The sequence below is a fragment of the Morone saxatilis genome, unplaced genomic scaffold, assembly GCF_004916995.1.
Source record: "Morone saxatilis isolate NCDOM2014 unplaced genomic scaffold, NCSU_SB_2.0 Contig3, whole genome shotgun sequence".
Taxonomy (NCBI): domain Eukaryota; kingdom Metazoa; phylum Chordata; class Actinopteri; family Moronidae; genus Morone; species Morone saxatilis.
The window spans coordinates 14,014,341-14,039,346 of NW_023339873.1; the positions used below are offsets into that span (position 1 = coordinate 14,014,341).

General features: G+C 42.5%; 2 protein-coding genes across 5 annotated transcripts in view; one reads left to right on the forward strand and one right to left on the reverse strand.

Annotated features, from left to right (window-relative positions):
• ttll5 (tubulin tyrosine ligase-like family, member 5) overlaps nt 1–9,690 on the forward strand; it is a 48,202-nt gene extending 38,512 nt beyond the window's left edge. For 3 of the 4 annotated variants that reach the window (XM_035674684.1, XM_035674685.1, XM_035674686.1), the window contains 3 exons: nt 1,025–1,233; nt 4,584–4,651; nt 7,393–9,690. In XM_035674684.1, the coding sequence (XP_035530577.1) occupies nt 1,025–1,233; nt 4,584–4,651; nt 7,393–7,445 (330 nt within the window). In that variant the 3' untranslated portion in view covers nt 7,446–9,690. The remainder of the gene's footprint in view (nt 1–1,024; nt 1,234–4,583; nt 4,652–7,392) is intronic. The other variant, XM_035674687.1, reaches the window with a different exon arrangement.
• tgfb3 (transforming growth factor, beta 3) lies at nt 9,218–20,307 on the reverse strand. Its single transcript, XM_035674689.1, has 7 exons — nt 19,532–20,307; nt 14,876–15,039; nt 13,441–13,570; nt 13,186–13,293; nt 11,154–11,295; nt 10,407–10,560; nt 9,218–10,312 (listed from the first exon to the last, which is right to left on the reverse strand). Exons 1-7 carry the CDS (start codon nt 19,875–19,877, stop codon nt 10,154–10,156), a joined length of 1,203 nt encoding a protein of 400 aa, XP_035530582.1. The 5' UTR covers nt 19,878–20,307; the 3' UTR covers nt 9,218–10,153.
• Nucleotides 20,308–25,006: the final 4,699 nt, after the last annotated feature.

Here is a 25,006-nt window from a genome sequence, read left to right on the forward strand (position 1 = left end):
ACACACACACACACACTTTCAAACTGGAATTGCATACTCTGATAATGCTTTGGGAGGCCGAGGTAATTAAAGTTATATGCACATAAATTCTGAATTGAATCATGGCTGAGCACTATCTTTTATTTTATCTGACACCTGACCTTTAATCAAGACTCCATTACAGTTGATTTTAAGAGGTTTTTGAGGCAAATAGAATACTGTTGTTTCAGTCTGTCAGCTAATCATGTATTTCAAAATTTCGTAATCAAGTAGATTCCAAAGTACGTATCAAATCCATTTTCAGCATACAGAAAACCTTACAATCAACCGCAGATTTCATATTATTTCCATATATTAGAAGGAGTAATGGTCCTAGGATTGATCCTTGTGGAACACCATCAATGGCAGTTCCTCGATTTAATAGCATACCTTTTAATATCAACATATTGAAAAGATTTTTGGTAACAAGCGCTGGTCTGCCAGACCTAACATGAATTTAAGTAATATACACTGGTCAGCTGCAGCCTTTGATTTTTGTCAAAAACAGAACAGTTCTACAAAGTTGGAAGTAAAATGTACCCAAACATGATCAAATGTGCTGATTGCAAAGTCATTTGTCATTTTTGTATAACCTGTGTCATCTGTATGTTCCCTGCATAAGCAGGAAGTTAGCTTATCTCTTGTGTCTGATCAGAATTGCTCAGTTGGTAGACTTACATTGTACCAGTGTGCAAACTGGCAACAACTTCTTTGGTAAGTCATCCTACTTGAAATGCTGTTTCAATACCTGCTTGTAGCTCTATTGCTGTTGTTGCAGTAATGTGGACAGTGGATATCACATTGTTCCAGTACAATATAAGTACATATGTTCTTGGATCAAAGTATTGTGATAACAAGATTACTAATGGTCGTTTAGTGAGATGTCATTGACAGCCTTATACTGCCTGTCCATAAAGGTTTAACTACAACTAAAGTTATTATTGCAAACTTTGATTAACTCAGTGATGTTGACCTGAAATAACAGTTGTCTTTTCTTGTTTCTTAGGCTCAACTTCCAGACCAGGCAAGTTCTACACACACCCAGGCTCCCATAAACTCATCCAGCTGCCCTCCAACCAGCTTCCACGTTCAGCCCAATCACAGTCATGGCCACAGCCACATCCAAACCTGTGTTAGTCCTGTTCTCGCCCCAAAGCCACCCAGCAGTGCCAGAGAAGTACAGACCAGGAAAACGGCAACAAAGCGCCTCATCAAGTAAGACCAGCCTTGCAACTTAATGCATTTACTCCTAATTTACTTATTTCTGACCCCTGAAGGTACTTAAATCCAGTATTTCTGAGAATTTAACAAGGACACCATGTAGTTTATAGCACATTAAGAGGGGTGGCATTGATAGGCCGCTGCTTGTTGATTGAGACACAAAGTGAATGGGGTCGGTGAGTTCAAGAGGACATGGCTAATGCTAATGAGAGCTAGAATGTGTGTGCAGTGGAGTGCTCCCAGTCTTTTGGCCGCAGGGTGTATCTGCCTGTTCAGTAAACAACCTCATCTCATCATAGGCCTGATTTCTGCCTGAACCGTAAACAGAACGTGGTTCAGTGGAAGGGCCCGGGCTCCGAGTGCCGTTTAAATCCTGTTTGGTTTGGAGATAAGCTGAAGAGCACAGAAGGGAAAATAAAAGGAAAGGAGTGAAAGTGGGCTGAACTGCCAGCTATTTCCCTCAATTACTTTATGACTTTATTACTGCAACATCTGGCCAAATTACACAACAACAGCTAACCTTTGTCATCAGGGCTGATTGTTTGTTTTGAGCACGCTGTTTTAGTGGTGAAGAGCTCCTCACAGCCTTGTCATGCGTAAGAGGGAAGGGCACAACTGGATAGCAGGACAGACTGTTTTGCATATGAGTGAAGCCCATACTGTCTGTGAGTTGTCAGCTCTCTGTCTGTCCATTTCTCTGTGTGACTTAATTCATTGCAACTTTGCAGGCCTGCTGACACTGTAAACAGTTAGGTTTGAGTGTAGCACGTTGCACTGAGCAAAGCCCTCGCTCTGCTGACGTGTTACTTTCCGTCATCTTTCTTGACTGGACAAACTGTACCTGGTAAGTGAAGAGTTAAGAGGGCAGAGGTGCAGCATATGGGTTGTAGAATGGGTTAGGGCAGCCGAGTAGGTGCTGTGTTTGCTCCTGTGTGTGTGTGTGTGTGTGTGTGTGTCTTCCTGGCAGTGACTGTGTTTACCTTCTGCATGTGGAATTCCAGAGCCCCCTCACACTCTCCGCTGTCCTGCATTTTTGTGGTCGACCAGTGTGACAGGGGAGAGTGTGGGAAAAACGGAAGCTTCAGGTCCAAAAATGCACCGATGGAAACAATGAAAAGAAAGAATAAAGAGAGGGGAAAAGAAAGAATGACAGAGAGAAGTAAACTGTCCAGGAGAAAGGAGATGATTGTTTGCAGAGACTGGTGGGATAATAAGTTGCTTCCCTTTATTTCCAGCGCTCATTTTAGGGGCAACTCAATACCTCTGTTATTGAGGCACATCTGAAATGCATCCCAGTGTAGGCCTATGCCTCTCCAACTTATAACAGAATCACTGTGCTTGGTGTATTTAAACACTTCAAGGTTATCCAGACCTCCAAACACCTTCTTCTAGCCAGCTGTTGAACTGTAAAACTGTTGTTTGATACAAATTTACCATCGCTGGCCTTGACTGGTTCTCCCATGAGTAATTCACCACTGATGATCATTGACAGTTCTTAGTTGAAGCTGTTTATCAGAATGACATTTGGTTTTGGGTCTTGTTTAGGAAAGGAAATGAAGTGAAGATTTCTGTTGACGAAGCCAAATGATTTCCTCTGTTTGGAGTCCTGCTACACGAACTGCTACAAGAGTGCTATCCAGTCAGCATTGTCTGAAACTGCTGACTAGTGTCCAGTGATTGGACTGAGTGACTGGCCAGCATTCTGTTTTAATTGAAGATTAAAAGAAGTTGAATAGACCTCGGCAGGGATTCCGAGTGACAGTGCCTTTGATTTTTAAGCTCAACTAACATGTGGTACACTTGCTTAAAGCAAATGCATTTCATGTTGGTATCTACTCAGCAGGGCAGGGCTCTCTGGTCTATCAACATACCACAGCTGCCAACTCAAGGGGCTGCAAGGACTCAAAGTGGTATGACTTCAGTGAAGGCTTTGAAAGGACCAATTTGTAACACAAATAAATGAGCCTGTTTGGTATTTTGTTTGCAGGGTTTGGCTAGACGCAGCTGTAACTACGGAAACCCAGGCTGTCGTGTGGCATTACTAATAGGGTGACAATTACAGCAGCACCATTAATGTCAGCCTCGCTGCTGCTTTCACTCCCTATTAATCAGCCACAACAGTAGTTATTTTCACAGGATACTGTATACACACAGAAGCTGCCAAAAGTGTGTTTATGGTTAAACTTTATCCCCTTTGGTCAGTCTGAATAACATTAAGGCATACTAGCTACCTGAATGCACCAGAAAGTGAAACTGCACATCAGCTATGTTTACGTAAGTTCCTCAGCTCTCTGTGAGTGGTGTGAAGTTTTCAATCTGGACATACTGCAAGTTCAGAATTTTGTTCTCACCTACAGTGTTTCTGGCAAAGGCCTGACTCTCGAAGTGACAGAGTGAGTGACTGTTGACAAAGAAAGTGATGTGAAGAACCCAGAGGTCAAGTTTTTTTTCCCCCACTTTCAATATGAAAGGAGTTGCTTCCTGTCGAGGTATGCCACGCTTAAAGTGGGCCAGTTCTATTTGTGGTTGTGTAATGGTATGAAAGAACAACTGTGCAGCCCCTTACAAGGAGGCAGTGTGTACCCTCATTACCTTGTTAATGCTCCTTTGGCAAGCTGCTGTTATGGGGCGAGAGGTTAATGCCAGCTAAGCTTTATTTATTGTTCCCCCTAAAAAATGCTTAACAGATTTAATGTATAAGGTTACAGACGTGTCTGCTCCTGCTCTACGCTTCACCAGTTCTTATAATGGTTTACTATGTGAAAACCCTGTATTTGCTGTTTGATTATAAGAAAAAGGCCATGTGATACCTTGTCTGTGATCTCCAGACGTCTGTATGAAGCCCTGTCAGATAAATACACAAAGTATATACCACTGTACTCACTATTCATCCTCTAAGAAACACTATACATACCCCTTTTCTGTCTGTAGCCGATACCCACAGATCTACATAGTCAGTAATCGCCACAATAATCTTGCCAATGTGAAAATCACATCACCCAGGACAATGAGTTGGAATTTGCCCCCTTCTTGTCACAATAGCTCATGAGAGGCACTCAGTAAACACTTAACCCCCACTAGCCCCCACTGACTGCACATACACACATACTGTTTGAATTTGACTCCGCTTTTCTCCCGTCAGGAGACACCATGCACACACATACACTCAAACAATCACAAGTAGTCAATTGTATATTTATTTACATATTCAGAACACTACACTGGGATAAATCCATAGCGAGGTGTCCTAACAGCTTGGTCGCAGACTGCGGAGATGAGCTTTGCTTTTCAGATACAGTCTGTCACTGTGTAACTTGATGCTTATCTTTGTGTCTGATTAACAGGCAAACGTCCGCAGAGAGTTCAACCAGTGGCCAGCATACAGTCTATGAAGCTATCTGTGGTAAAACAGGTGGGTCTGATGGTACAGTTCCACACACGCGTATTACCGTGTTGTAAATTGGCCTGTTGGTGCTGTAGGCAGGGGCTACATTATGCCCCCTCTATGCCAGGGTCAGTGATTACAGCCAGGCATAGTGGACATTCCCCATGGAGGACTGATAAACACCACTGGATATTTTTAGCCTGCTCGTGCTTGCTCAGTGGTGTGCAGGATGTGTACATGTATTTTGCACGCTGTAAAATATAACTACATTGTCATAATAATAAATAGTTTACAAAATGTAATTACACCCTCATTAGAATAGTACAAGTGAGGTTTTATTGGTTTTTATATTACAATGACTTGTGCCATGACCCTTTTTAGAGTTAATGCCAAATAGAGCTGAAGCAGCCAGATCTGAATCAGGACATAAACATACATTTCAGTGTGGTAATTTGCTGTTTGATCATATAGTCTGTATGTCTCCAAGACCAGAGGTCACATTACTGCAGAAGGATAAAGAGGCATAACAGTGATGAAATCTTTCTTCTGTAATGAGATCCAGTGAAGGGAACGGTTCGGGCATTCCCATCTGTTGGTCATTCCGACGCAGTCATAATTACTGTCCATATGCCAAAAGGGCTGTCCAGTTGTACCCCAGAGAATGCAAAATGTTGCTCAGTCTCAGTCTAAGTTTATTACGGGCAGTGCACTGCAAGTGTGGGTGCTTGCACTCACGTGTGCCCCCTGTCATCCTGCCCTGTTTCCACAACTCTTTCCATCCTGAGTGAAGTGTTGAGCTTATTGCAGTAACAGTGATATTAAGCAGTTTGCGCTGATGCACATATGTTTGCCTGATCAAGGGCTTTTTTCCACAGACCTACTATACATTAGCATTAGCAAATCATACAAGTCATCGCATCACGTGAATGTCACAGTCAAGCCGACCCAGAGATCAGCTTGTCGGAAAAACACAGTAGCTGTGCACCACCCAGTCCCTCTCCCCTCCAAAATGAGTGTGTGTGCGTCTGTGACCAGAACATTTCTTTTCTTCCCCCCAAAACTATGAAGGCTGGCTTAGGTTAACAAACATCTTATAAACTCATCAATTACTGTAACTGGATCCGTTGGGAGAAGCTTCTGAATTTCATGAATGCATTTTTTCCGTCGTTCAGGGCGCAAAGGGTGGGGGAGATGCTTCTCTCTACTTAAAACACATTTCTGAAGCAAAGAAAAAAGAAGTCCCAGTACCAAAACCAGTTCGCAAGGCCGGTTTAAGGATGAATGGGACTGGGAGTTGAACGGACTCAGTGTGGTGTTTCGGAGGGAGTAGGGTGTTATTAGAAGGGGCACAGCCTTTGTGGAGCTTAGGAGTGCGTCAGGTCTTTCTGCCTGCCCAGTGTACCTTTGTAGCGAGATGACTGAGTTCCCCTGATTGACTCTGACAGGGAGTTAGAGCAGGGTCCAAATGGAGAGAATTCTCTATGATCAGCTGTCAACCATCATTAATCACACGCTCCCTTTATCTCTCTCTTGTGCACTCTCTTAATCTCTTCCTCTCTTTGCTCGTACAACTCTCCCTTTATCCTCTGAAAACTTTTCCTGCTCACTCACCCCATTTCCCCCTTTCCTTCGCTACTTCTTCTGTGTTCATTTTTGACATGAGATGAGGGGAGGGGTTTTGATGAGGACCTACCAAAGCTTTACAAACCAAGATTATATCGACCACATGTGTTTTACAATGATTCCCTTGAAGCTTTCTTGAAGTTCTCAGGGCTCCACAGCTGGTGACTGAGGAGATTTATTGCTTTCAGGTTGAGGAGGAAATGAATGCTGCACTTGTGCCATTTTAATGGGAGTCTGATCATGTCAGGACGGATAGCTTAGGCCTCTCTCTATCAAAATAAGACTGTGTGGTGCCTTGTTGGGAAAGGAAGGTAGTTATTGGCTGTCATCCCCATTTTCAGATGTCTTATGTAAGTTATTGGATGTTTGATTCAAAGCAGTCACTGACACCCTTTTTCCTGGTGAATTACTTCCCTTAAATAATTTATTTTATTAGTTATGTTGCTTGTAGATAAGGTCAAATATATCTAATAACAGCACTTAATGGTTTTAGATTCCTTTGAGTTGTGCATGTGCACAAAGATTTTAAAATAATTAAGGCAGATTACTGACTACTGTTAATTTACCATTCACTAAACTTTTGACATCGTGTCTTCCATAATTTTTTGTTTTAAGTGTCCTTTGGCGTAGGACATGTTGGAGAGAATATTGTGCCTTTATCTTTTTTCTTTTGCTGAGCTAGAGGAAGCTGCTTCCAGCGGTCATGTCATCGGATTGGAAGTCGGGGAGATGTTTTCCTTCTTCAGCTCAGTCAGGCCCCACGGTGTAAAAGAGCACCAAAATAAACAGAGTGTGCAGAGAGGGAATGAAAGGGAATACTGTTTGGGAGCACAAACACGGCTCTAACTGGACTTGGAATGCCTTTTCTACTGGATGCCTGGCCGCGTGCCAGCCGATAGGATGAGGAGTGAGGGGGCGGCCAGACAAAAGGCTAAGCACAGAGATGACTGAGCAGGTCTGCTGGTAACCACCGAGACTATGAATGATTAAAAAGATCAACAAAACATTCACCAGGAGGGTTTTAGTGTGCTCTTTTGGAATAAAACTCTTTCAAGTTTGACCTAAACATGTCTGTTTGTGCACACTGTGGGGAAAACCCTTCCACCTCTTTTGTATTAATTTTACTTTCATCTGTTGCTTCCCAGGTCTTTCCATGTACCACAAGCTGTTCCAGGGCCAGGAGCCCGGTCACAGATGACATGAAAGCGACCAGAGGCACGTCCTGCCCCTCTGCTGGCCTGACAGGTGTCTCTGCATGTAACTACATCCTCACAGAGGTGTATTCTGGGAAAGGACAACAGCAACAGATGAAAGCATGCCAGACATCGAACAGGGCCCTATTAACTTCTCTATGATACAGCCACAGACATGTGAGAGGATGGGCTGAGAGGCCAGGAATGCCCAGCTTTGACGCAGGTTGGGATTTTGTTGCGCAGCTCAACATCAGTTGGCCTTTTCAGCTCTCTCCCCCCACCTCCCCTAACCCCCCTCGGCTACACTCAGTCTATATACCAACAGTTGTCTGCCTTCATTCTCTCCATGCTACTGATGCCACAGAAAAATTTCACTGACAGATAACATTCAGCAGATGGTTCTTCAAGCCCCAGTGGCATTTTATATACGGGATTCAACATTTTATTCTTTACTCATGCATTAATGGCATGTGCACCGCTAGCCATTCATGCTGTTTTTTTCTTTCTGAAAAGTTATACGAACAGGTGAGACTGTGGTTTTGTATTGTAGAGGTTGGCTGAGCAGCTTCTCATCATTGCATGCAGAGAAGTTCCTTTCATGTCTTGCAGCTGGCTTTAGACACTCCAACTCCCAGTCATCGTTGGAAGCCATATTGCTGCCAAGTCACACTCTATGGCCATCGCCTAAGGATGTGTTAAAGTACAGCATCCTTTCATTATTGGCTTAAAAAATAAATGTTTTGTTTGTTAGAAAATACAAATACGATTGGTTGCTGTCTTGTTCCCTTTTTACGAGGAGGATGTAACACTGTTGCTGGGATGTTTAAGTTTTATATGAAGAAAAAAAAATGGCTTGTGATTATTCCTGTAAACTGTTGAGATGTTGATGTTGTTTTCCTTTGATGGACCAAATTTAATATTAATATTAAGTAAATTATTGTTATTGCATCAGTATTTATTTACTGGACATTGACTACCCAAAAGGCTTTTTTGGCCGTTTCTGTAGCTCAAAGCATAACATAAAGAGGAATTATGGTTATGCACAGCCTTGCCTACAATGAAGGTTAATGCTGCACCAGCAGACCAATATCCTTGTGGATATTCTGTTGCTTGGGACCATATAGTGAGTTCACTCAGGGCGAGTTAATAGAATAAAACATATCTGTTATATATCAATAGATTGAGCATATGTTTATGACGTCTTTGTCAAAAATACTTGAATTTCTTGCATGTCTTTGTCATATCAACTGATGATTCTCATCAGAGTGATTTTGCACAGATTGTAGTTTTCAATGCAGTACAATAGAACTGGTTTTAATACACTTGATGGTATTTTTTTGTAGTGATTGATGTTAAACTTTACTACTGTTAAAGCCAGTGCATGCTGTATTACAATAATCAGTAGAATCCAAATCAATGTGAATATTCTCCTGTGGTAATACAAAGTTGTTTACAGTCAGTCATTTAATCTGTTTTGTTGCTGATTGTTTACAACACACATGCATGGAAATGTAATACTTTGGAATTGGAATCATCTTGGCAGTCTGTATCAAACGACATTGAAATGAATGTCTAAAAAAAAACATTAAAACATGCTGATCATGTCAGTAAATGTATTTTTTCACCACACATGCTGTACACTGGAAGTTGTCAATCACTGGACTTTGAATTCTTCACTTTGGTCAACTAAATGTACCCTATTACCCTTAAAAATAAAGTGCTCTAAAATACTTGATACAAACGGAAAAACTCAGGGAAAAAAAGAATATAACAATTCTATCCAACTGTCCATTTTTTAATTAAAAAAAGGTGTTTCCAAGAGTAATAAGAAAAACATTTACAGTTCGTGATCTAGTTAAGTGTTCACTTAGTGACATACATCGTCTCATACAACAGAAAGGCTTCACTTTAAAACAAAAAAACAATCCCTGGAATCACCATCCTGTTGTATTACAGAGGTAAACATAACCATGGAAATACTACTTTTAAAATAAAGGTTGGTTTCCAGCATGTTTTCTTTTTTCCTAAGGTAATTTTTATTCAACAGCATTTAATCCTAAACAAACAGTGTAGGGAGCTGTGGCGTGCACAGCGTCAGTTTCCAGCTCGGACATTCGAAGGTGTCCTGTGTGTCATGGCCGTGGGGATGTTTGCTCTCAACAAACAACAATTATTGTTTCACCCTCTTTGACGTGTTCCTATCATGCTGAGTTCAGTCTGCATTCTCAGTCATTTTCTCTTTTTCTTTTACTGTAATTATTTTACGTCCTTGAGAATGCAGTGGTCATTGCAAGACAATTATTGTTCTGGTCCTCTTTCATTGAAAATGGGCTTTGAATACCAACGTTATGTAACACTGAGGTACAGGCTCTCAAAATACTGGAATATGAAAAAAGAAAAAAAAAAAGACATGAGAAACAAGGCGATGGCTTTAGAGGTCTGATGGGTTTGAGAGCGTTAGTAAAGTGGTGTTTGACAAGTTTTTTAGGTAAATGCTGCCGATGATTGTGAACAAAGTGGTGGACTGCATCTTTTGAGAGAGAGAGAGAGAGAGAGAGAGCTCGGGGAAGGCTGAAGCAGGGGTTGGAGGCACTCGTGGAGGACAAACTGTACCATGCCCCCCCTCCTTCTCTAACCCCTCATACCAGCTCCTGAGTAGTGGTGGGAGCCGTCACATCCCATGTCTCTCGTTGGGGCCCTGAAGCCCTGGAGTCTAGCTGCACTTGCAGGACTTGACCACCATGTTGGAGAGCTGCTCGACTTTAGGGGAGCGACCCACGTAGTAGAGGATGGTGAGGGGCTCCAAGTCCTGAGGAACACAGCAGGGTGATGCGGATGCTTCGGGGTTCAACGTGTTGTACAGGCTCAGCAGCTGTGGAAGAAAGAGCAGAGAGGGAGATGGGGTTCAGCAACCACATTTCCCTAAACAGAATCCCGACTGTAATGTGCTGGGCACTTTGTCTCACCGAGCTGTGGGTGGTGTCTGCACTGCGTAGGTAAGGACAGGGACCAGAGCAGAAGTTGGCGTAGTACCCTTCAGGCTGATGGATCCACCTCCAGCCCAAATCCTGCCGGAAATTAATATATAGTGGTCGCACACAGCAGTTCTCCTCATAATTGCTGCAGACAAGAGAGGACAGAGAGGATTACACACTTCATTTTGCAGATAACATACAATTTAAAAGAGTTGTATACATTTTCCTCCCTATGGCCTCACAGCCAGAAATGAGAGAGAGGTTAAGAAATTCCACTCTTAGGTGTGCCCTTATTTTCCTTCTTGGAGTCAGCCCAGGTGTCTTTGGAGCTGCCTGTCAGCCTGACAGAGGAAATCCAGAGGAGGTAGCATTTGTTAGTACTGGGACAGATCCCAACTTGTATCAGCTAATACCTCTGTCATGCTCGTCTAGGTGATTAACAAGCTCGTTCTACGCATTCTGTGCCCGTGTGCTCTTCTTCCTGCCATCTGTTTGATATGTGACAGCTGATTTCCATTTCATGTTCCCTTGGCTGGTGTACTACTTGACAATATACCCCCTTGCCTGCCAGACAGTAATAGTGGGCATTTTTTATTTGCAATATTTTAACTAGCTCAGTGTTCAAACCACCTAAACTGACAGTGCAGGTGCAGCCAGAGTAATTATTTTACAAAGTTGAAGACAATGAACAATAGTCCAAGCAGTGTATTTTTCCAGGATTAAATAAATGTGCCTTACTTGAAGCAGTAATTGGTGTCAAGTGCCCGCTTGCGCCTGCGGGAGGAGGATTGGGCATCCAGCCTGTGGGAAGGGAGCATCATGAGGATGAGGTGGGGCTGCTCCTTTTGCTTTTTCACGCGGTTCAGATCGTCATCCATACCTGCAGGAGTGAGTCAGTTAGTCTGGAGCATACCAAGAAAAGCTGTACAAAAACACAAAAGGATTTGTTGAGAAGGTGTTTGTGTGTCAAGAGCGGACTTTAGTGGAACCACAACCTCACTCTAATCAGTGAAATAAACTGACTTCTGCAGAAGGATACTGTAATATCCAGACAGCACTCATTTTTGGCTCACTTTTCATCCTTCTACTTACTCAACATTGGTCCCTAACTTCCTTCTTTACTCCGTTCTGCCCCCTGGGCCTGTGTCTGCTCATCCAATCTACCCCTGATAGTTAAAGCAGTGGATATCTCAGGAGAGATGTTGCTGGTGGATATGTACGCTTCTCTTTAATTTGGGGCCAAGCGTCTGAGCGCCGTGGCAGCACATTCTTTGTGGCCAAGCCAGTCGAGAGTGTTCCCAGGGCTGAGGGCCCGGGGGCCCCAGTGCTAAGTGAGATACCAGATCAATTGTATTCCCATGCTCTGTGTCTCTCTCTTCCTCTTAGAAAGGAAACCCATTATCTTACCAAAAAGACCTAAATAGGTATTGCTGCTGGAGGAACATGTTGATGGCTGGATTAAAAGCAACTTCTTTTTTTTTTTTTTTTTAAATCTGTCTCATAATAAGGAGAGTATTGTGAGTGTTATTGCCACATAACCGATTATCATTCATCCTGAGAAACATTGTGCTAGAACACAATGACTGACTAAGAGACAAAATCAACGCCTCAGGTATCTTTCATTTGGCAGAATGCGATGCAATGCAATGAAACAAAGGGCCCGTTGAGCCTTTTATGCAACTTCAGAAAAAAAAATGTTGGAACCAGACATGCAAATTAAGAGCTGAATTTAAAATATTTGGACTTTCATCAAATCCTCTGTCATTTGTAGAAGTAAAGTAGTCCACTCTGCCAACATGGCAACATTAGATGGGGCGTTCTTTAGAGGCCTTGTATAAAAAGGTTTTTTAACAGTAGTAGGACTTATTTACAGAACTCCAACCAATGCATGCCAATATCCATTATTAATATAAATAACAACTAATAATCCAAAAATAGTTTTGAAATAACATCTGGAACAGGCGCTAAAAAACTAAAACTGGAACCAAAAACAAACTCCTAGTATAACAGTTTATACTAAGACCCACTAATGCAAATCATCCCAAAACCAGCACTGCCTCAATAGCGCTAATCAGAATAAACCAAATTTTTCAACAAACATGAGATGCCTATCTAGAACATTAGACAAATCAAACACAAATCAAACAGACGTAAATGTTATCTGGCACTCGATCATAAATACAAGCTGGCAGAACATCTTTTCTCTGTGAAAGATCAAAAGCACAGACAAATACAGACTTAGTGACCACAATCTGGCTGGACTGACAGGACGACACAAAAAAGGCTGGAAACCTGCACAACAGGCAAGATTGAGACTGACAGGAGTTCTTAAAATGGGACGAATCAGACTAGAATACTTTAAGACTGTTATTGACTCTGAATATTACGAAATGTAATGAGAGCAAAAAACTGTTCTTTTAAATTCTCATTATGTAGTTGCACACCATAAACTGAGGAACCGACAGTAAGAACATCACACTGAACTTGACAGCTAAGAATCTCGATTCATCTATCACTATCTACACAACTGTAACAAATATTGTTTCTTATTTAAATGCCATTTTTGCTTTAGGGATCATTTTTGATTTCCCCCCAATTATAATATTCTTTAGCTAAGTTTATTAGATGTGTCTGGTTGATTGTATCGGTTTCCACACCTTCATGACACCTTGCTAAACTGATATTTGAGCCAAGTAAGGCAGGCTCATAACAAGCTTGCTGACACAAATCAATTTCTGTCACATCATTGAGGTATCAAATGCCGTCTCACCTTTGAACTTGACTTCCAGCACTTCATTGGTATTCTCGATAATGTCACCATTAGGCCTGAAAGTGTGGCAGGGACAATGCACACTGATCTCCAGGCCAAGATTGGTCTCTGAGGGTGAAACAAGAGCAGCAGAGGGATGTAAGGAGCTGACATTTTCCCCTAAGGCCATTATCCTTCATTTCAAATGAACCAGTGCTCTTTGGCAGGATATGTAATAAGGTGCGATGCAAGGAAAATTTGAGGTGTCCCACTCACGTCGGTACATCAGCCACTCCCTCACTGTCTCTGTAACATCAAAGGAGACCCACTCAGACGTTCCCTTGGTCAGGACGTTCTTGCCCCCAATGTAGCGCTGTTTGGCTTTGGGGTCGTCTTTCTGGAGGATCTGTGAGGAAAGATGAAAATGTGACCCAGCTGCATAAACTCTGTCTTTTACACACACACACAGAACCAGAGCTGTCTGTCTGAGCCAGACTCTCCAGGATGCCTTGGGCCAAATGTCTACTCCTCATGGAAAAAGTGACTCCCTGTGTTGATATCCCCATTTTGCAAGTTAATGCCTGCGTGTTACCCTCCTGCCAATGAGAACCTGGCTGTCCTTCACATCAGCAGTTCAAACTCTGACTTTAGCCGGGCTCCCAGATGCAGTGTCAGGCAGTTCAGGGAAAAAAAAAGCAGGGGTGGCAGGTATCTCTGCAGACATTCACGCCCTGGCTGTGTTATCACGTTGAGACCCCAAATGTACAAAACTGGCGATGGAGGAAAATGCAACAGTTTGGTTCATACATTCCTATCTCCATTCAGCACCTCTCTGAACAAAGGTGTTTATCTGTAGTGAGAAATGTGTGTGTTTGGATGGTGGGTATGAGCACTTAGCCCCACAGCAGTGCTGGATGGATAACCAGGTTCCTGAACATTGTCAGGATCTAATCTGTCTTCCTGTGGGAACAAGGGGCCACAGGACTGCCAGCGTCAGCCCTCTGCCAATCAGCTCCAGCCTGAAAAGTGTGGGGGCGAGCGAGCAGCTCCATTTACTCCCCCGGTGGGTGACCCTGCCTCTATCTCCTCCTAGGCCCCTGGAAACAATCTGAGGGCCTGACAGTCTGTATTCAGCGCTGGCCAGAGCCTTGCCTCAGAGGCGGTATGCAGTCCGGAGACGCTTGTCTCCCTGGCAGGAAATGTTGGAACCTGATCATTACTCCGAGTCTCTCACGGGAGATTAATGAGGAAACCGAACAAAAAAAAAAAAATCCATCCTTGTCACCCAACACACACGGACATCTAACAGATGCATGCTTGAACACACTTGAACAAAAATGCTCATAAACACACAAATGCAGGTGGAGATCTATAAACCCCCCTGTTGAAAGCATAACTCCTTACTTGATCTAACAAGGATGGACAACTGCTTTCAGATTGACAGCTGAGAAGGAAGAAACTGCCGAATGGTAATCTAGGGTTTCTTAAAGACGGCTGTGCAAGCTCTTAAATTTATCCTAATGTAGAATCCATTTGACTGTAAGCACATGGAATAATGATCACTGCATGAAAAGAGGAGAGAGGGAGTTTGACACCCTAATATAAATGTTTTCATCTTTCTTGCTGACCTGCACAGTCCTTCTGAGAGAAATAGAGCACATTACCCCCCTGCGCTCTGCTAACACTGGAAATGAACGGTCAGTTCACACACCTGGTAGAGCTCAATCCTCTGCTCGTTTCTCTTGGCGTTGGGGTTGGACATCCGCAGGGCTCGGAACTCAGCGCGGAACAAGTTGGTGGAGTTCTTCTCCATGGTGGAGACGTTGAAGCGGAATACCTTGGAGGTTATACCCTTAGGGCAGTAGGAGAGGTCATCTGCAGGTAAAGTGGAAATGATGACTCAACAGTGGCTTTAAAAATGTTATTAAATATCTCCTTCAAAAAAATATCAGATTGGATCTCTCATTGTTTCTTTTGTCAGACTCCCTTTTAAGCTCTTATCCATCTGTTACCTCACTGTGTACATGTTATCAAAGCCTATTTTCCACTCACATCCTTACAGGGGTGGACATGTTTACCTTCTGATTATTGATAAGCTTTTTGTGAAGGATTCCCCTCTACAAGTTTAGCTTACAGATAAAGACAAACCTTTCTTTTTTTTTTTTTACTATTTCTAGTCCATTCCAGAGAGACGTGGGCCATTACCACGAACCATCTGCTTATGCTTTGTGCGGTCCGAGTTAGCAACAAGTTGAAGTCATGAAATGAAAACCAAATGTCCCATGTGCGGTGGTGGAGCAGGCTGCAGTGGGACGGCAGCGCGCTCCTCCTCCGCCCACCAGCTCTGGAGCCCAACAGGTGCTCCGAGAGCTCGGACAGCAGCCAAGTATTCTCTGGAACCGAGAGAAACATGTGTGCTCACGTGCTGGAGTAGAACAATACCTGAGAAACCCATCGAGGAGGGCGACTCCATCATGACAGTAACGCCACTAAGTGCATGCTTGACAAGCAATAACTTGCCTTATGCATGGTGTGTGTGTGTGTGTGCGCGCTCTAACCTTTAGCAGAATCAGCTAAATAAATGCCCGCATTGTGATTGTATCTGAAAAGCTTCCTGTTGCACTGAAGCCTTCTCCCTTTTTATATCATCATACCATTGAACAGTTTATTAATTTAACAGGCCAAGCACATGCAGTGTTGAGCAAAACAAGCACATAGCAAACGTTTTATGGGCCAAGTGGAAACAGTCATTTACAGCCAAGCCATGGCTAATTTATTACCCCAAGCTTAAGCTTTATGACCAAGCCTCAGATTTGCTGGTGGTTGAAAGGGGCACTGCACCTTAAGCTGATTTGCACCTCGAGCTGTTTCAGGACAAATGGAAACTCAGAAGTTCAGTTGTTTCTGTGTCACGCCAAAGGAACTTGCACATCTCCGAGTATCTGCACTTCATTTGACCCATAATCCTATTTCAGTGTCCTCCCAGTCATTATCTGATATTTCCACAAAGTTTTTTTGCAACTTTCCCTATTTATAGGTGACCTTCTCAGCATTCATCCCCAGCCAGATATCTGTCCAGTGTTTCCACGCAATCTATAAGGAGGAAACCTCAGTAGCCTTTTCCTCCCCTCTCTCACTGGCCCCCCCACCCCTCCCTTTGCCTCCCCCACAGAAGGTGGAAAGCCCCACTTTGAGGGGAGATTTGAAATTCTAATCAAGTCTTTGGTTTCCTTTTGGATGACCTCATTTTTCCCATTGCAATGGTTTTAGGTGGATTTCACATTATGGCTTATTTTTGCCAAGGGTCTGAAAGGTAATTTGTTCCATGTTGGTAAGTGGATGGGATTGCTTGCATAATTAAAATGAAATACATTCACCAATTATGTGACCCCCACCATTTTTAGATGATAGCTCCTACGACTCAGTGTCAGGATGCTGACATAAGTTTGACCCGTAAACCATTTGAAGAAGTACAGAATAATGTCAATAAGCGTCTTATTTCTGCTGGTAAATCCACTCAGAAATAAAATATGTGTTTGGTGTTAGCTAAATTATACTATACTATACTTAAAGTACACACTTCTTTGATCAGATTTTAATTAGATAATTCACTTATACTGCAGTACATTCTCAATAACACCCTTGCAAAAATGTATTTATGGTCACATATAAAAGCATGGATAACGCAGCTGATCTCATTCTCATATTAACACTCAATTAATTTGAACATATGTGGGCTTAAAATGAGGCATTTAGAGGTGAGGTTGTACAGGAGGGCTTGGGGTCGGATGTTTTGAATAGCTCTGTTGTAAAGCTTCACATTAAGTGCCTCACCCAGATGCTATCAACCACACCTTGCAGCCTGGCACACGCAAAAACCTCCTTGTGTGTCTGAGATCCTCTCCTGTCATGACAGAAAAACTTCCCGATAAAAACTCTCAGGAATCACCTCTCTTTGCCCTATTGCCCGGAGGATTGTCCGTGATGTCAGTCTCTCCAGAGCTTTGCAGAGGTAAACAAAGGAAATAGAAAGCATAAGGCAGCAGGTGCTAGCCAGCTGCTGAGGTGTCTAGGTCTTATAAAGGACAACAAAAAGTTCTTTGGAAATGTCTTAGTTTGAGTGCTCTACTGTCTAGTTAAAAAGCAGCATCTGAAATTAGAATTGTTTTGCATTTTGCTACTATGGTTTAATTTTCACTTACCCATGACCCAGATACTGAGTTTTAATATTACAGATTTCAAATACTGCTTTTGTATCAGAGAATAGTCTAATTTCTCTACTTCCTGCTGTGGCAGACATTGACTGTGGCAGGTCACTACAGCAGATGAGATAATGTGCAGCTCTGTTCTGAAGAAAAACAACTTTTTTTCCACTTGATTAAGCATGAGGAAGCAAAAATGGTAAAGGCGTGGGAGTTTTAGGGGGTGGGTGGCGGGTGGGAGGGATGCTGTTTCTTTGGGAACAGGCCAGAGACCTCTGTCTCTGTTTGTTCAGATGACATCATCTTTCTACTATCCCATATATCAGATACCCTGCTGTCCTCAGCGCTAGTCCTCATTTTTTACTGAACCAACACTGAGTCAATGATTGGCTTGAAATTTCACTGAAACTGCATGCTTGAGAGTGCAAAGAACGATCTGTCTAATTTAAGCACGGGCGGATTCTTAAAATGTTATTGTGCCAAAGGTCATCCTTCAGTTCAATTATGTCTTTATCTCCTTTCTTCAACAGTATTTTGTGTATGATGATATAATGAGACTCGCTGACCTCCTGATGCACCAGAAAAGGAAGATCTATTGCTGCCCAGTCTCAGTTATGCTTCATCTAGACATAAATGGCAAATGCCTTGATTTGCATTAGTAGTAGTGTCTAAGAAAAGCAGTCTGGAGCAAGTGGTGCATTAAAGTATGAGAGAAGAGTTTCTGTTTAACTTTTTAACTGGGCATGAAAAAACAGCAAAACTTGACTATATTCCCAAAGCCTCCCACCTTCCAAAAACGGTGAATGTAAAACTCATTATATCCAGAAGGAATGAAAATGAACTACACTGCAAAAATTATCAAGGTGACAGACATTATGTTCCTACACACTGCAACAAGCCCTACTCTCTTTAAAAATTCCATAATGGAAAGGGTGAGAAAAGTGCTAATTAATGTATGTTGGCACTTCCTGTTAATTTCGTTAATATCCTCCTTGGGTAAGCTGTTTAGTGCAGAAAGTGTTGCCAGTAGCAAGTCAAGTTCATGTCTTGTATTATCACCTATGGCCTACAGTATGAGACCAGCGTGATGTGTCCTGGGCACCTGGCCATCACTGATCCCACTCCTTAGACCTCTGTTTGTTTTGGGAGCTCTGGCTACCTCTGACCAGAGGATAAACCCCGAGCTGTGTATTTTGAATGTCAGAGGCACTTTGTGGGACCTGTGAAATGGATTCGATTCAGGGCTAATGCTGGAACCAGCAGAGGCCCTGCTCAGTGTCATAGCACAGCATAAACACCTGTTGATTTCAAAATGGTAACACCATCATGCACTAACCGCCCCCTGACCCCTAAATAGGCACAAATCCAACTCTTCCACTTAAAAACTGACTTTCTCTGGAGAATCTGTTGCCCGGTAAGCTTCTGTTTCTGATTTCTGGAACAATCAATGGACCATAGTTTATACAGGAAATACCAATATGGATGAACAAGGGAATTAGATCATAACACAGAGCTACTCCGCTCCTCGCTACTAGAAGAAGAAATAGTGGGGAAATAGAAGTGAGAGTAGTAACAGTGGATGAAAAATATTGAGAAATTCACAGCCAGAAAATGGAAATGAGGTATTGGAGTTGGCAATAAATATTAGACTTAACTGCCTGAGAATTTTCCCCGCTTAGGAATGTGTCAGACTTAGGCTGGAGTTCCCATGGCTTTGGTGTGAGGTATGTATGAGGAATGGTGCTCATTCCAATTAGACTGTTTACTTTGCCCTCTCCTTTGCGCGCCGCTCCGCTGTGGAGGCGCGTCTGTGCGTAACAGACAAGAGTGGACAACGCCAGCTGGAAAAATGAGATCCCTGTTTTTGACATTGTTACCTCACCTATAATAATGCTGTATCGAGGCCAGATAAAAGTCTTTAGTTTTATGAGGTGATATTTTTTAAATTGATTTGCACAAGTGAGTTTACGAAGGTATTTGGATCAAGTTTGAGCATCTGCGTCTCCAGTAAAAACTGTTGGCTGCATGGCGCACTGGCAAAATAAAATATCTCGCCAATCACAAATAATTACTCCACCCTGTATATTTTAAATCACTCACATGTAGAACTTTAAACAGTTAGTGGTTTATTGGGTGTGTATCGTGATAAAAAACAATGCACTTACTGTTTTCTGGCGGACCATTGATCATGTTGAACTTGTATATCTCTTTGGCATAGTACTCAGTCTCCGTGTTATCCTGTCCACAACTCTGCTGTCTGTCTCTTCCCAGCTCCTCAATGAGCTCCTTGGTGCTGTTATAAAGGGCCAGAACCTGAAACGGCACTTGACTTGGACCTGTGGTTTGAGGCGGACTGGTCAGCCGGAGTTTACTGAGAATCTGTCCCCGGACCGCCTCTACTCTCTTTTTCTTGATGTGGTCGATGTCCACAGTGGTGCAAGTGGATAGCGACAAAGTCATTGTCACACAATTTGAGAGGAGGAAAAACAGAAGCGCTTTGCCCAGATTCATATTTCACTCTGCGTTCACTCACAACCGAGGCTTGTCAAGTAAAAAGAAGGCAAAACAAAACTAAATTCCGATTTGAATAGAATCCCTTTTTCTCTTTTCATTCAGGTCGTGAGTGAGTTCTGTTCCTGGAGGATTCCCATTTTTCTCAAGTGCTATGTCATCTTTGCAAAATGCGCATTTGCATGGGAGCAAATCCGTGCCATTTTGGAAAATAATCTCAACTCTTCATTAAAACTCTTTATCCTACTCTTCATCCCCCCTTGTCTCATGCAAGCATCTCTTCTCTCTCCTTCCTGGCTTTACAGGGGGGCACCGATCTCTGCAGCGCGGCTCAGTTTCTCCATTGCATTGGGCTCTTTCCATCCACTTGTGCTTATGGAGTCAGTGCGCCTCTCCGCTATCTCCCGTGCAGTCCAGCCTCAAACACACTCCAGCGGTCTCCACTCTCACTCATACTTTATAGTCTCAAGTCGAGTGACGTTTTTCGAGGGAGGGGCGGCGAGTTAGAGCCACTGATCGGACAATGAGATCAATGTCCTATTCTGAAAGGCGTTTAATGAGACATTTGATATTGTCGAGGCTTTGTTTTTGTTTTTTTTTTGTTTTTTTTTTTAATAAAAAGGAAGAAAAAGTTCCCTTTTCACAACTGATTTATTCTTCCGCGTACATGCTGGCCTGCTATCTGCCGCTCACACAATACCAGCTCAGGGACGCTGGCGTTAAAGGCCATCACGATTCCAAGAATGAAAGGCGATTACAAGAGTTTTGATTGACGATAAATTAATGCCTGAGCAGAAATAGCTGATATTGTTGGATGCAGAAGTAGAAGCCATAGCGTCCCTGAGCAAAGCAATGATGGTGTGTTACTGGCTATGACCTCTGACCTCTGAGTGGAGCAACAGGCAAGAAAAAAAAACCTGGAGTCTCACTCTGTGTTAATATCTTCAACATATCTACATCTGGATGCACTAACACAATACTATTAAACTTACACCTCACACACCTGAGTCTGGTGAAATACAAATGATAATCATTAAATGTGTTTTCCAAAGGGAAGAAGTTACTCTATACTTCAATCAGATGTTGCTATCACACACCCTGTGTTTCATTAAACTAAGCCATTCAAGTGTCTGGTGTGTTTTCAGCACCAAGGACAGTTCCCGTTAGAACTCATACACACAGAGGTTCAGTGATGGTCAGCTCCAGTTGCATCGTGAACTCTCTGCCTTCCATGGTCCAGAAACTGTTGTCTATTTCGCTCTCCTAACAACTTCTCCTGGACACTGATGGGAAACATCATAAGGGAAAGGAAGGATGTAAAGCAGAATTCACGAGGAGCTGGAAAAAGACAAATGTGCTAGGAAAAAGGGAAACTATGACTCCACTGGGCAGTTGCAATTAATAAAGAATTGTGCATCATCTAATAAGAAATAGCTGAAACAAAGAACAGAGACACAGCTGCATGTCTTCTCTTTTTGCACGAAGGCTCTAGACTAAAGAAGACAGGAACGCAAAGAAGCACAGACGTAAGCTTTTATAGTGAATTAGAGCAGTTAGTAATCAACAATACTTCTCAGTAGCACCTCTTGATTCTCATCTTTAGTTCATTCTGTTTTGACCACGAGTACAATTCATATGACTCTGCTTTTATTCTGTTAACTATATGGCGGTGAGTAAAAAGAGCTCAGTCTGAAGTGTGACATTAAGTTAGAGGCCCCCCAGGAGGTCAACTCTTCCTCTCTGTCTAAAAATAAAGATATTAATACATTCATTTGTTATGTTTATTATACGCAGCTTAGGAGAATGTCCAGTCTAAGCATCTCAGCTACAAGCGACTCTTCATTTGGGCCCTTGGCTGTAAAAACTCGGACTGTGTTCAGGTGCTGTTTTCTGTGGACACCATTTGGCGTTGACGTTAGAGAACATTTTGCAATCTGTTCTAGAAGTTGTGGTGTAAAATCAAGTAGATCTACGGTAACGGTAACTCAAGGTTACATTTCTAGTCACAGAAATGAATGCACTGTATGGCTCAAAGGAGGAGCATATGGAAGCAGTAAGGCAGTATAGTGCCATAAAACCATACATGTGAGTTTGAATGGCAACTCTTGTGAGTTTTGCAAAGTCAGATTATCTGTTTCAGGACACCAATATTGATTCATGTTGTCTGGGATGGGTTTTTTTCTTACTAAATAGCAGCACTGAACGCAACACTCTTAGTAGGACACGCACCGTCCACGTATACAGCTGTGTGGCCTGACCTGAGACAACATTAAGATTATTTCTGAGAGCCAATCTTTACAACACTGGCAACAAAATCATGAAAACCTTAATGTTCTGTTGGGGTATAGTGTAAAGCCCCCGCCCCTCCCAAAAGTTGGTAATAAAGTGAGGAAACCCATTGAGTTCCACTAAGTGCTTGAGGAATATTGATTTACCTTCACATCTACTCTCACATGGTCTCGTACAGTCGCTCCTTCCTTCTCTCTTTCTCTCTCTGAGGGTCGTCTTCGCTTCCCTCTCCCGCTGCTGCCTCCCACTCCTCCTCCACCACTTGATTATTTTCAGCTCCGCTGTGTGTGCAAACGCATGTACCAGGCATTGGCTGGCTGGCTGGCTGACTGGCGGGCTGGTTTGGGAAATACCTGGTCACGATCAATGGGGAGCGGGTTTTTATCTCGGTTGCATAGCGCCCTCTAGTGTCCTGAAACGAGAACTTTAACGTAGACCTTAAACGCACCACGGAGCCTGTGCCAAAAGATGTACAGTATCTTCGCAAAAATACGCCATCAGCCTGCAAGCCTGTGAGGATGAAACATCAAATTAATATTAAAACAAATAAACTGATGCATTATCACACCAGACAGAAGACAAATAAGCATGTAAACCCACAAATAAAGACTCCAACTAAAGGTTCATTTGTGAGTTATTTTCAGCACTGATTCAGCACAGGTGTTGGCCAGTAATTGACAAACACATTTAACCACTAAAGGCTCTTAATCACTAAATAATTCCGTCCAAGGTCACGAAAAGGAGCGGGATTGTGATTTGGGATCACTGGGTTCCTCCATGCAGAAATACAAAGAGAGACAAAAAGACATCATGAAAGCTCTAAGTGACTCGTTCGCTGGAGATAAAAATAGATCTGGTTGCTTTGCAAGGAAAACCCTGGTCTGGATCGCCCCCTAGAGGGGAGACTCTACCAAGACAAGAGAGAGTATATGGGTGCACCACTGACAGTATGGGATGGACAAGCTTCTTATTTCATCGTTTTAAAAAGGTGTTTAACAGTGTCGTAAAGCAACAGGCTGTGTACACAAAACCTAGATTTTTACATCAATTTAAACAATGAATGTGTTTGCACATTTGTTATATCGCTTACTAATACTATTTGAATTGTAGAAGCATTCTTTTATGCATTAAATTTACTTCAGTAAGAACAACTTCAGCTGAACAAACACTGGTAACCTTCATTATAAATGTACATACAAAATAATGTACAAAATGGAGCAGTTTATCGTTTTATCATATATCATACTGAATCTGATGTATACTCTGTATATCTGTGTAATATCTGTGCCATTTCTTTAATGTAACTTTGATATTAATAGATTAAGGGTTTTTGTTTTGTTATTCTGAGTTAAAACTAATGGCCTCTCTGTAAAATGCTGCCAAAGTCAATTCAGAAAAATTGAGAGTTTGAGCGCCCCTCCTCCTCCAAAACATCCACCTACACACACAGCAGCACACAACTGTCTTCACATGCAGACCTGTAGCACCCACTGAGAGCTGTGTGTGCTCCATCTTGGTGAGAACCAGTTTTGGATCTTTTGAAGGGCATGTGGACATGTTTCATTTCTGTATACAGTTTAGAAATAAAGAGCATTAAGATTAGACTAGGTTTGGGTAAAGCTTGAGGTTAGTATGGACTAGACAAAATAAAAGATTAGGTAAGCGAATACCTTTCATGTGTGCCACAGACAGTCCAAATTTAGACAAAGAACAAGCTAAACTACAAAAAAAAAAAAAACACCAGAAAGATGGGCTTTGCAATGAGGTTCAAATTTAAGATACAGGTTTGAGTTCACTTTATGTTAAGTAGACTATGTAGTGAATGGAAGGTCCTCACTAGTATTACAGCAGAAAGGTGTTTGCGTGTAGGAGCGTGTGCAACAAGCAGAGCCTGTAACACAAGAGTGTGCAAAATAAAATGTATTCTAAACATGGCAGCAACTATTTATAGCCCCTTCTATTATTGATAGTCAAATTCTACTCTTTTCTACTTCAAAGCCCACCCTCCCCCCACACACACACACAATTAAGAAAGCGCCCACCAATCTAACGACAAGCGTACAGCTGTTGATGCTGACATGCAGAGAGCAGCTGTGTGTGTATCTCCACACTGTAGCCATACCGCGATCTATGGGCTTAAACATTGCACTCTCTACACTCTGCTTTGGTACAATATATAGGGACTAACAATAGAAATAAGTGGGACAAGGAAAAACAGGAGGATGGAAAGATAGAAATGGATGAGATGACCGTGCAGCACTCACTCGACGCAAGAACGAGGAGAAAAGTTACACTTCTCACACACACATGCAGACGAGGGCTCGTATCGGTAACTATTTGAGTATTCTGTCTGGTCCTTCATTCGGCTGACCCACGTTTGCACCGCCTCCTAGGCATTACCGCGCACCGAAGACTCTTCGTAAACTCATCACAATACAACGAGCCTCAAAGAAGTTCAAACGGCTCCATACACAGTTCGTATGCGATAAGCCAACTCCCGAGATGAACATCAGTTCGATTCCCAGATCCAGAGCACCTGCCAGCATCTAGTCAGCCATATTCAACGTTAAGCTTAATAAAGACAGGGCAAAAACCAAGACATTAAATCAAAACAGGAAGAACGAGACAATGCACTTCATCAACAAGGTTGGGTCAAACCACGACGAGGGTTTTCGTTCCTACGTCCTTTCTACAACAACCTCTGACAAAAAAACATGTCCATCAGCTATAGGCCTGCACGCTGCTTTTGTGGTCCACCAGACAAAGAATCCTTTATCACAGAGACATATTGAACAAAATATAGCAAGGAAAAAAAAAAAAAAAAAACCCAGTTTATGTCT

Bases quoted from the DNA above. Each gene is read 5' to 3' on its own strand.
- tgfb3 (XM_035674689.1), bottom strand. From the start codon at position 19,877: ATGAATCTGGGCAAAGCGCTTCTGTTTTTCCTCCTCTCAAATTGTGTG. The intron at 13,571-14,875 runs GTGTGTGAACTG...CTTTCCTCACAG, and splicing joins AGAGGATTGAGCTCTACCAG to ATCCTCCAGAAAGACGACCC. The intron at 10,561-11,153 runs GTAAGGCACATT...TCTTGTCTGCAG, and splicing joins GACACCAATTACTGCTTCAA to CAATTATGAGGAGAACTGCT.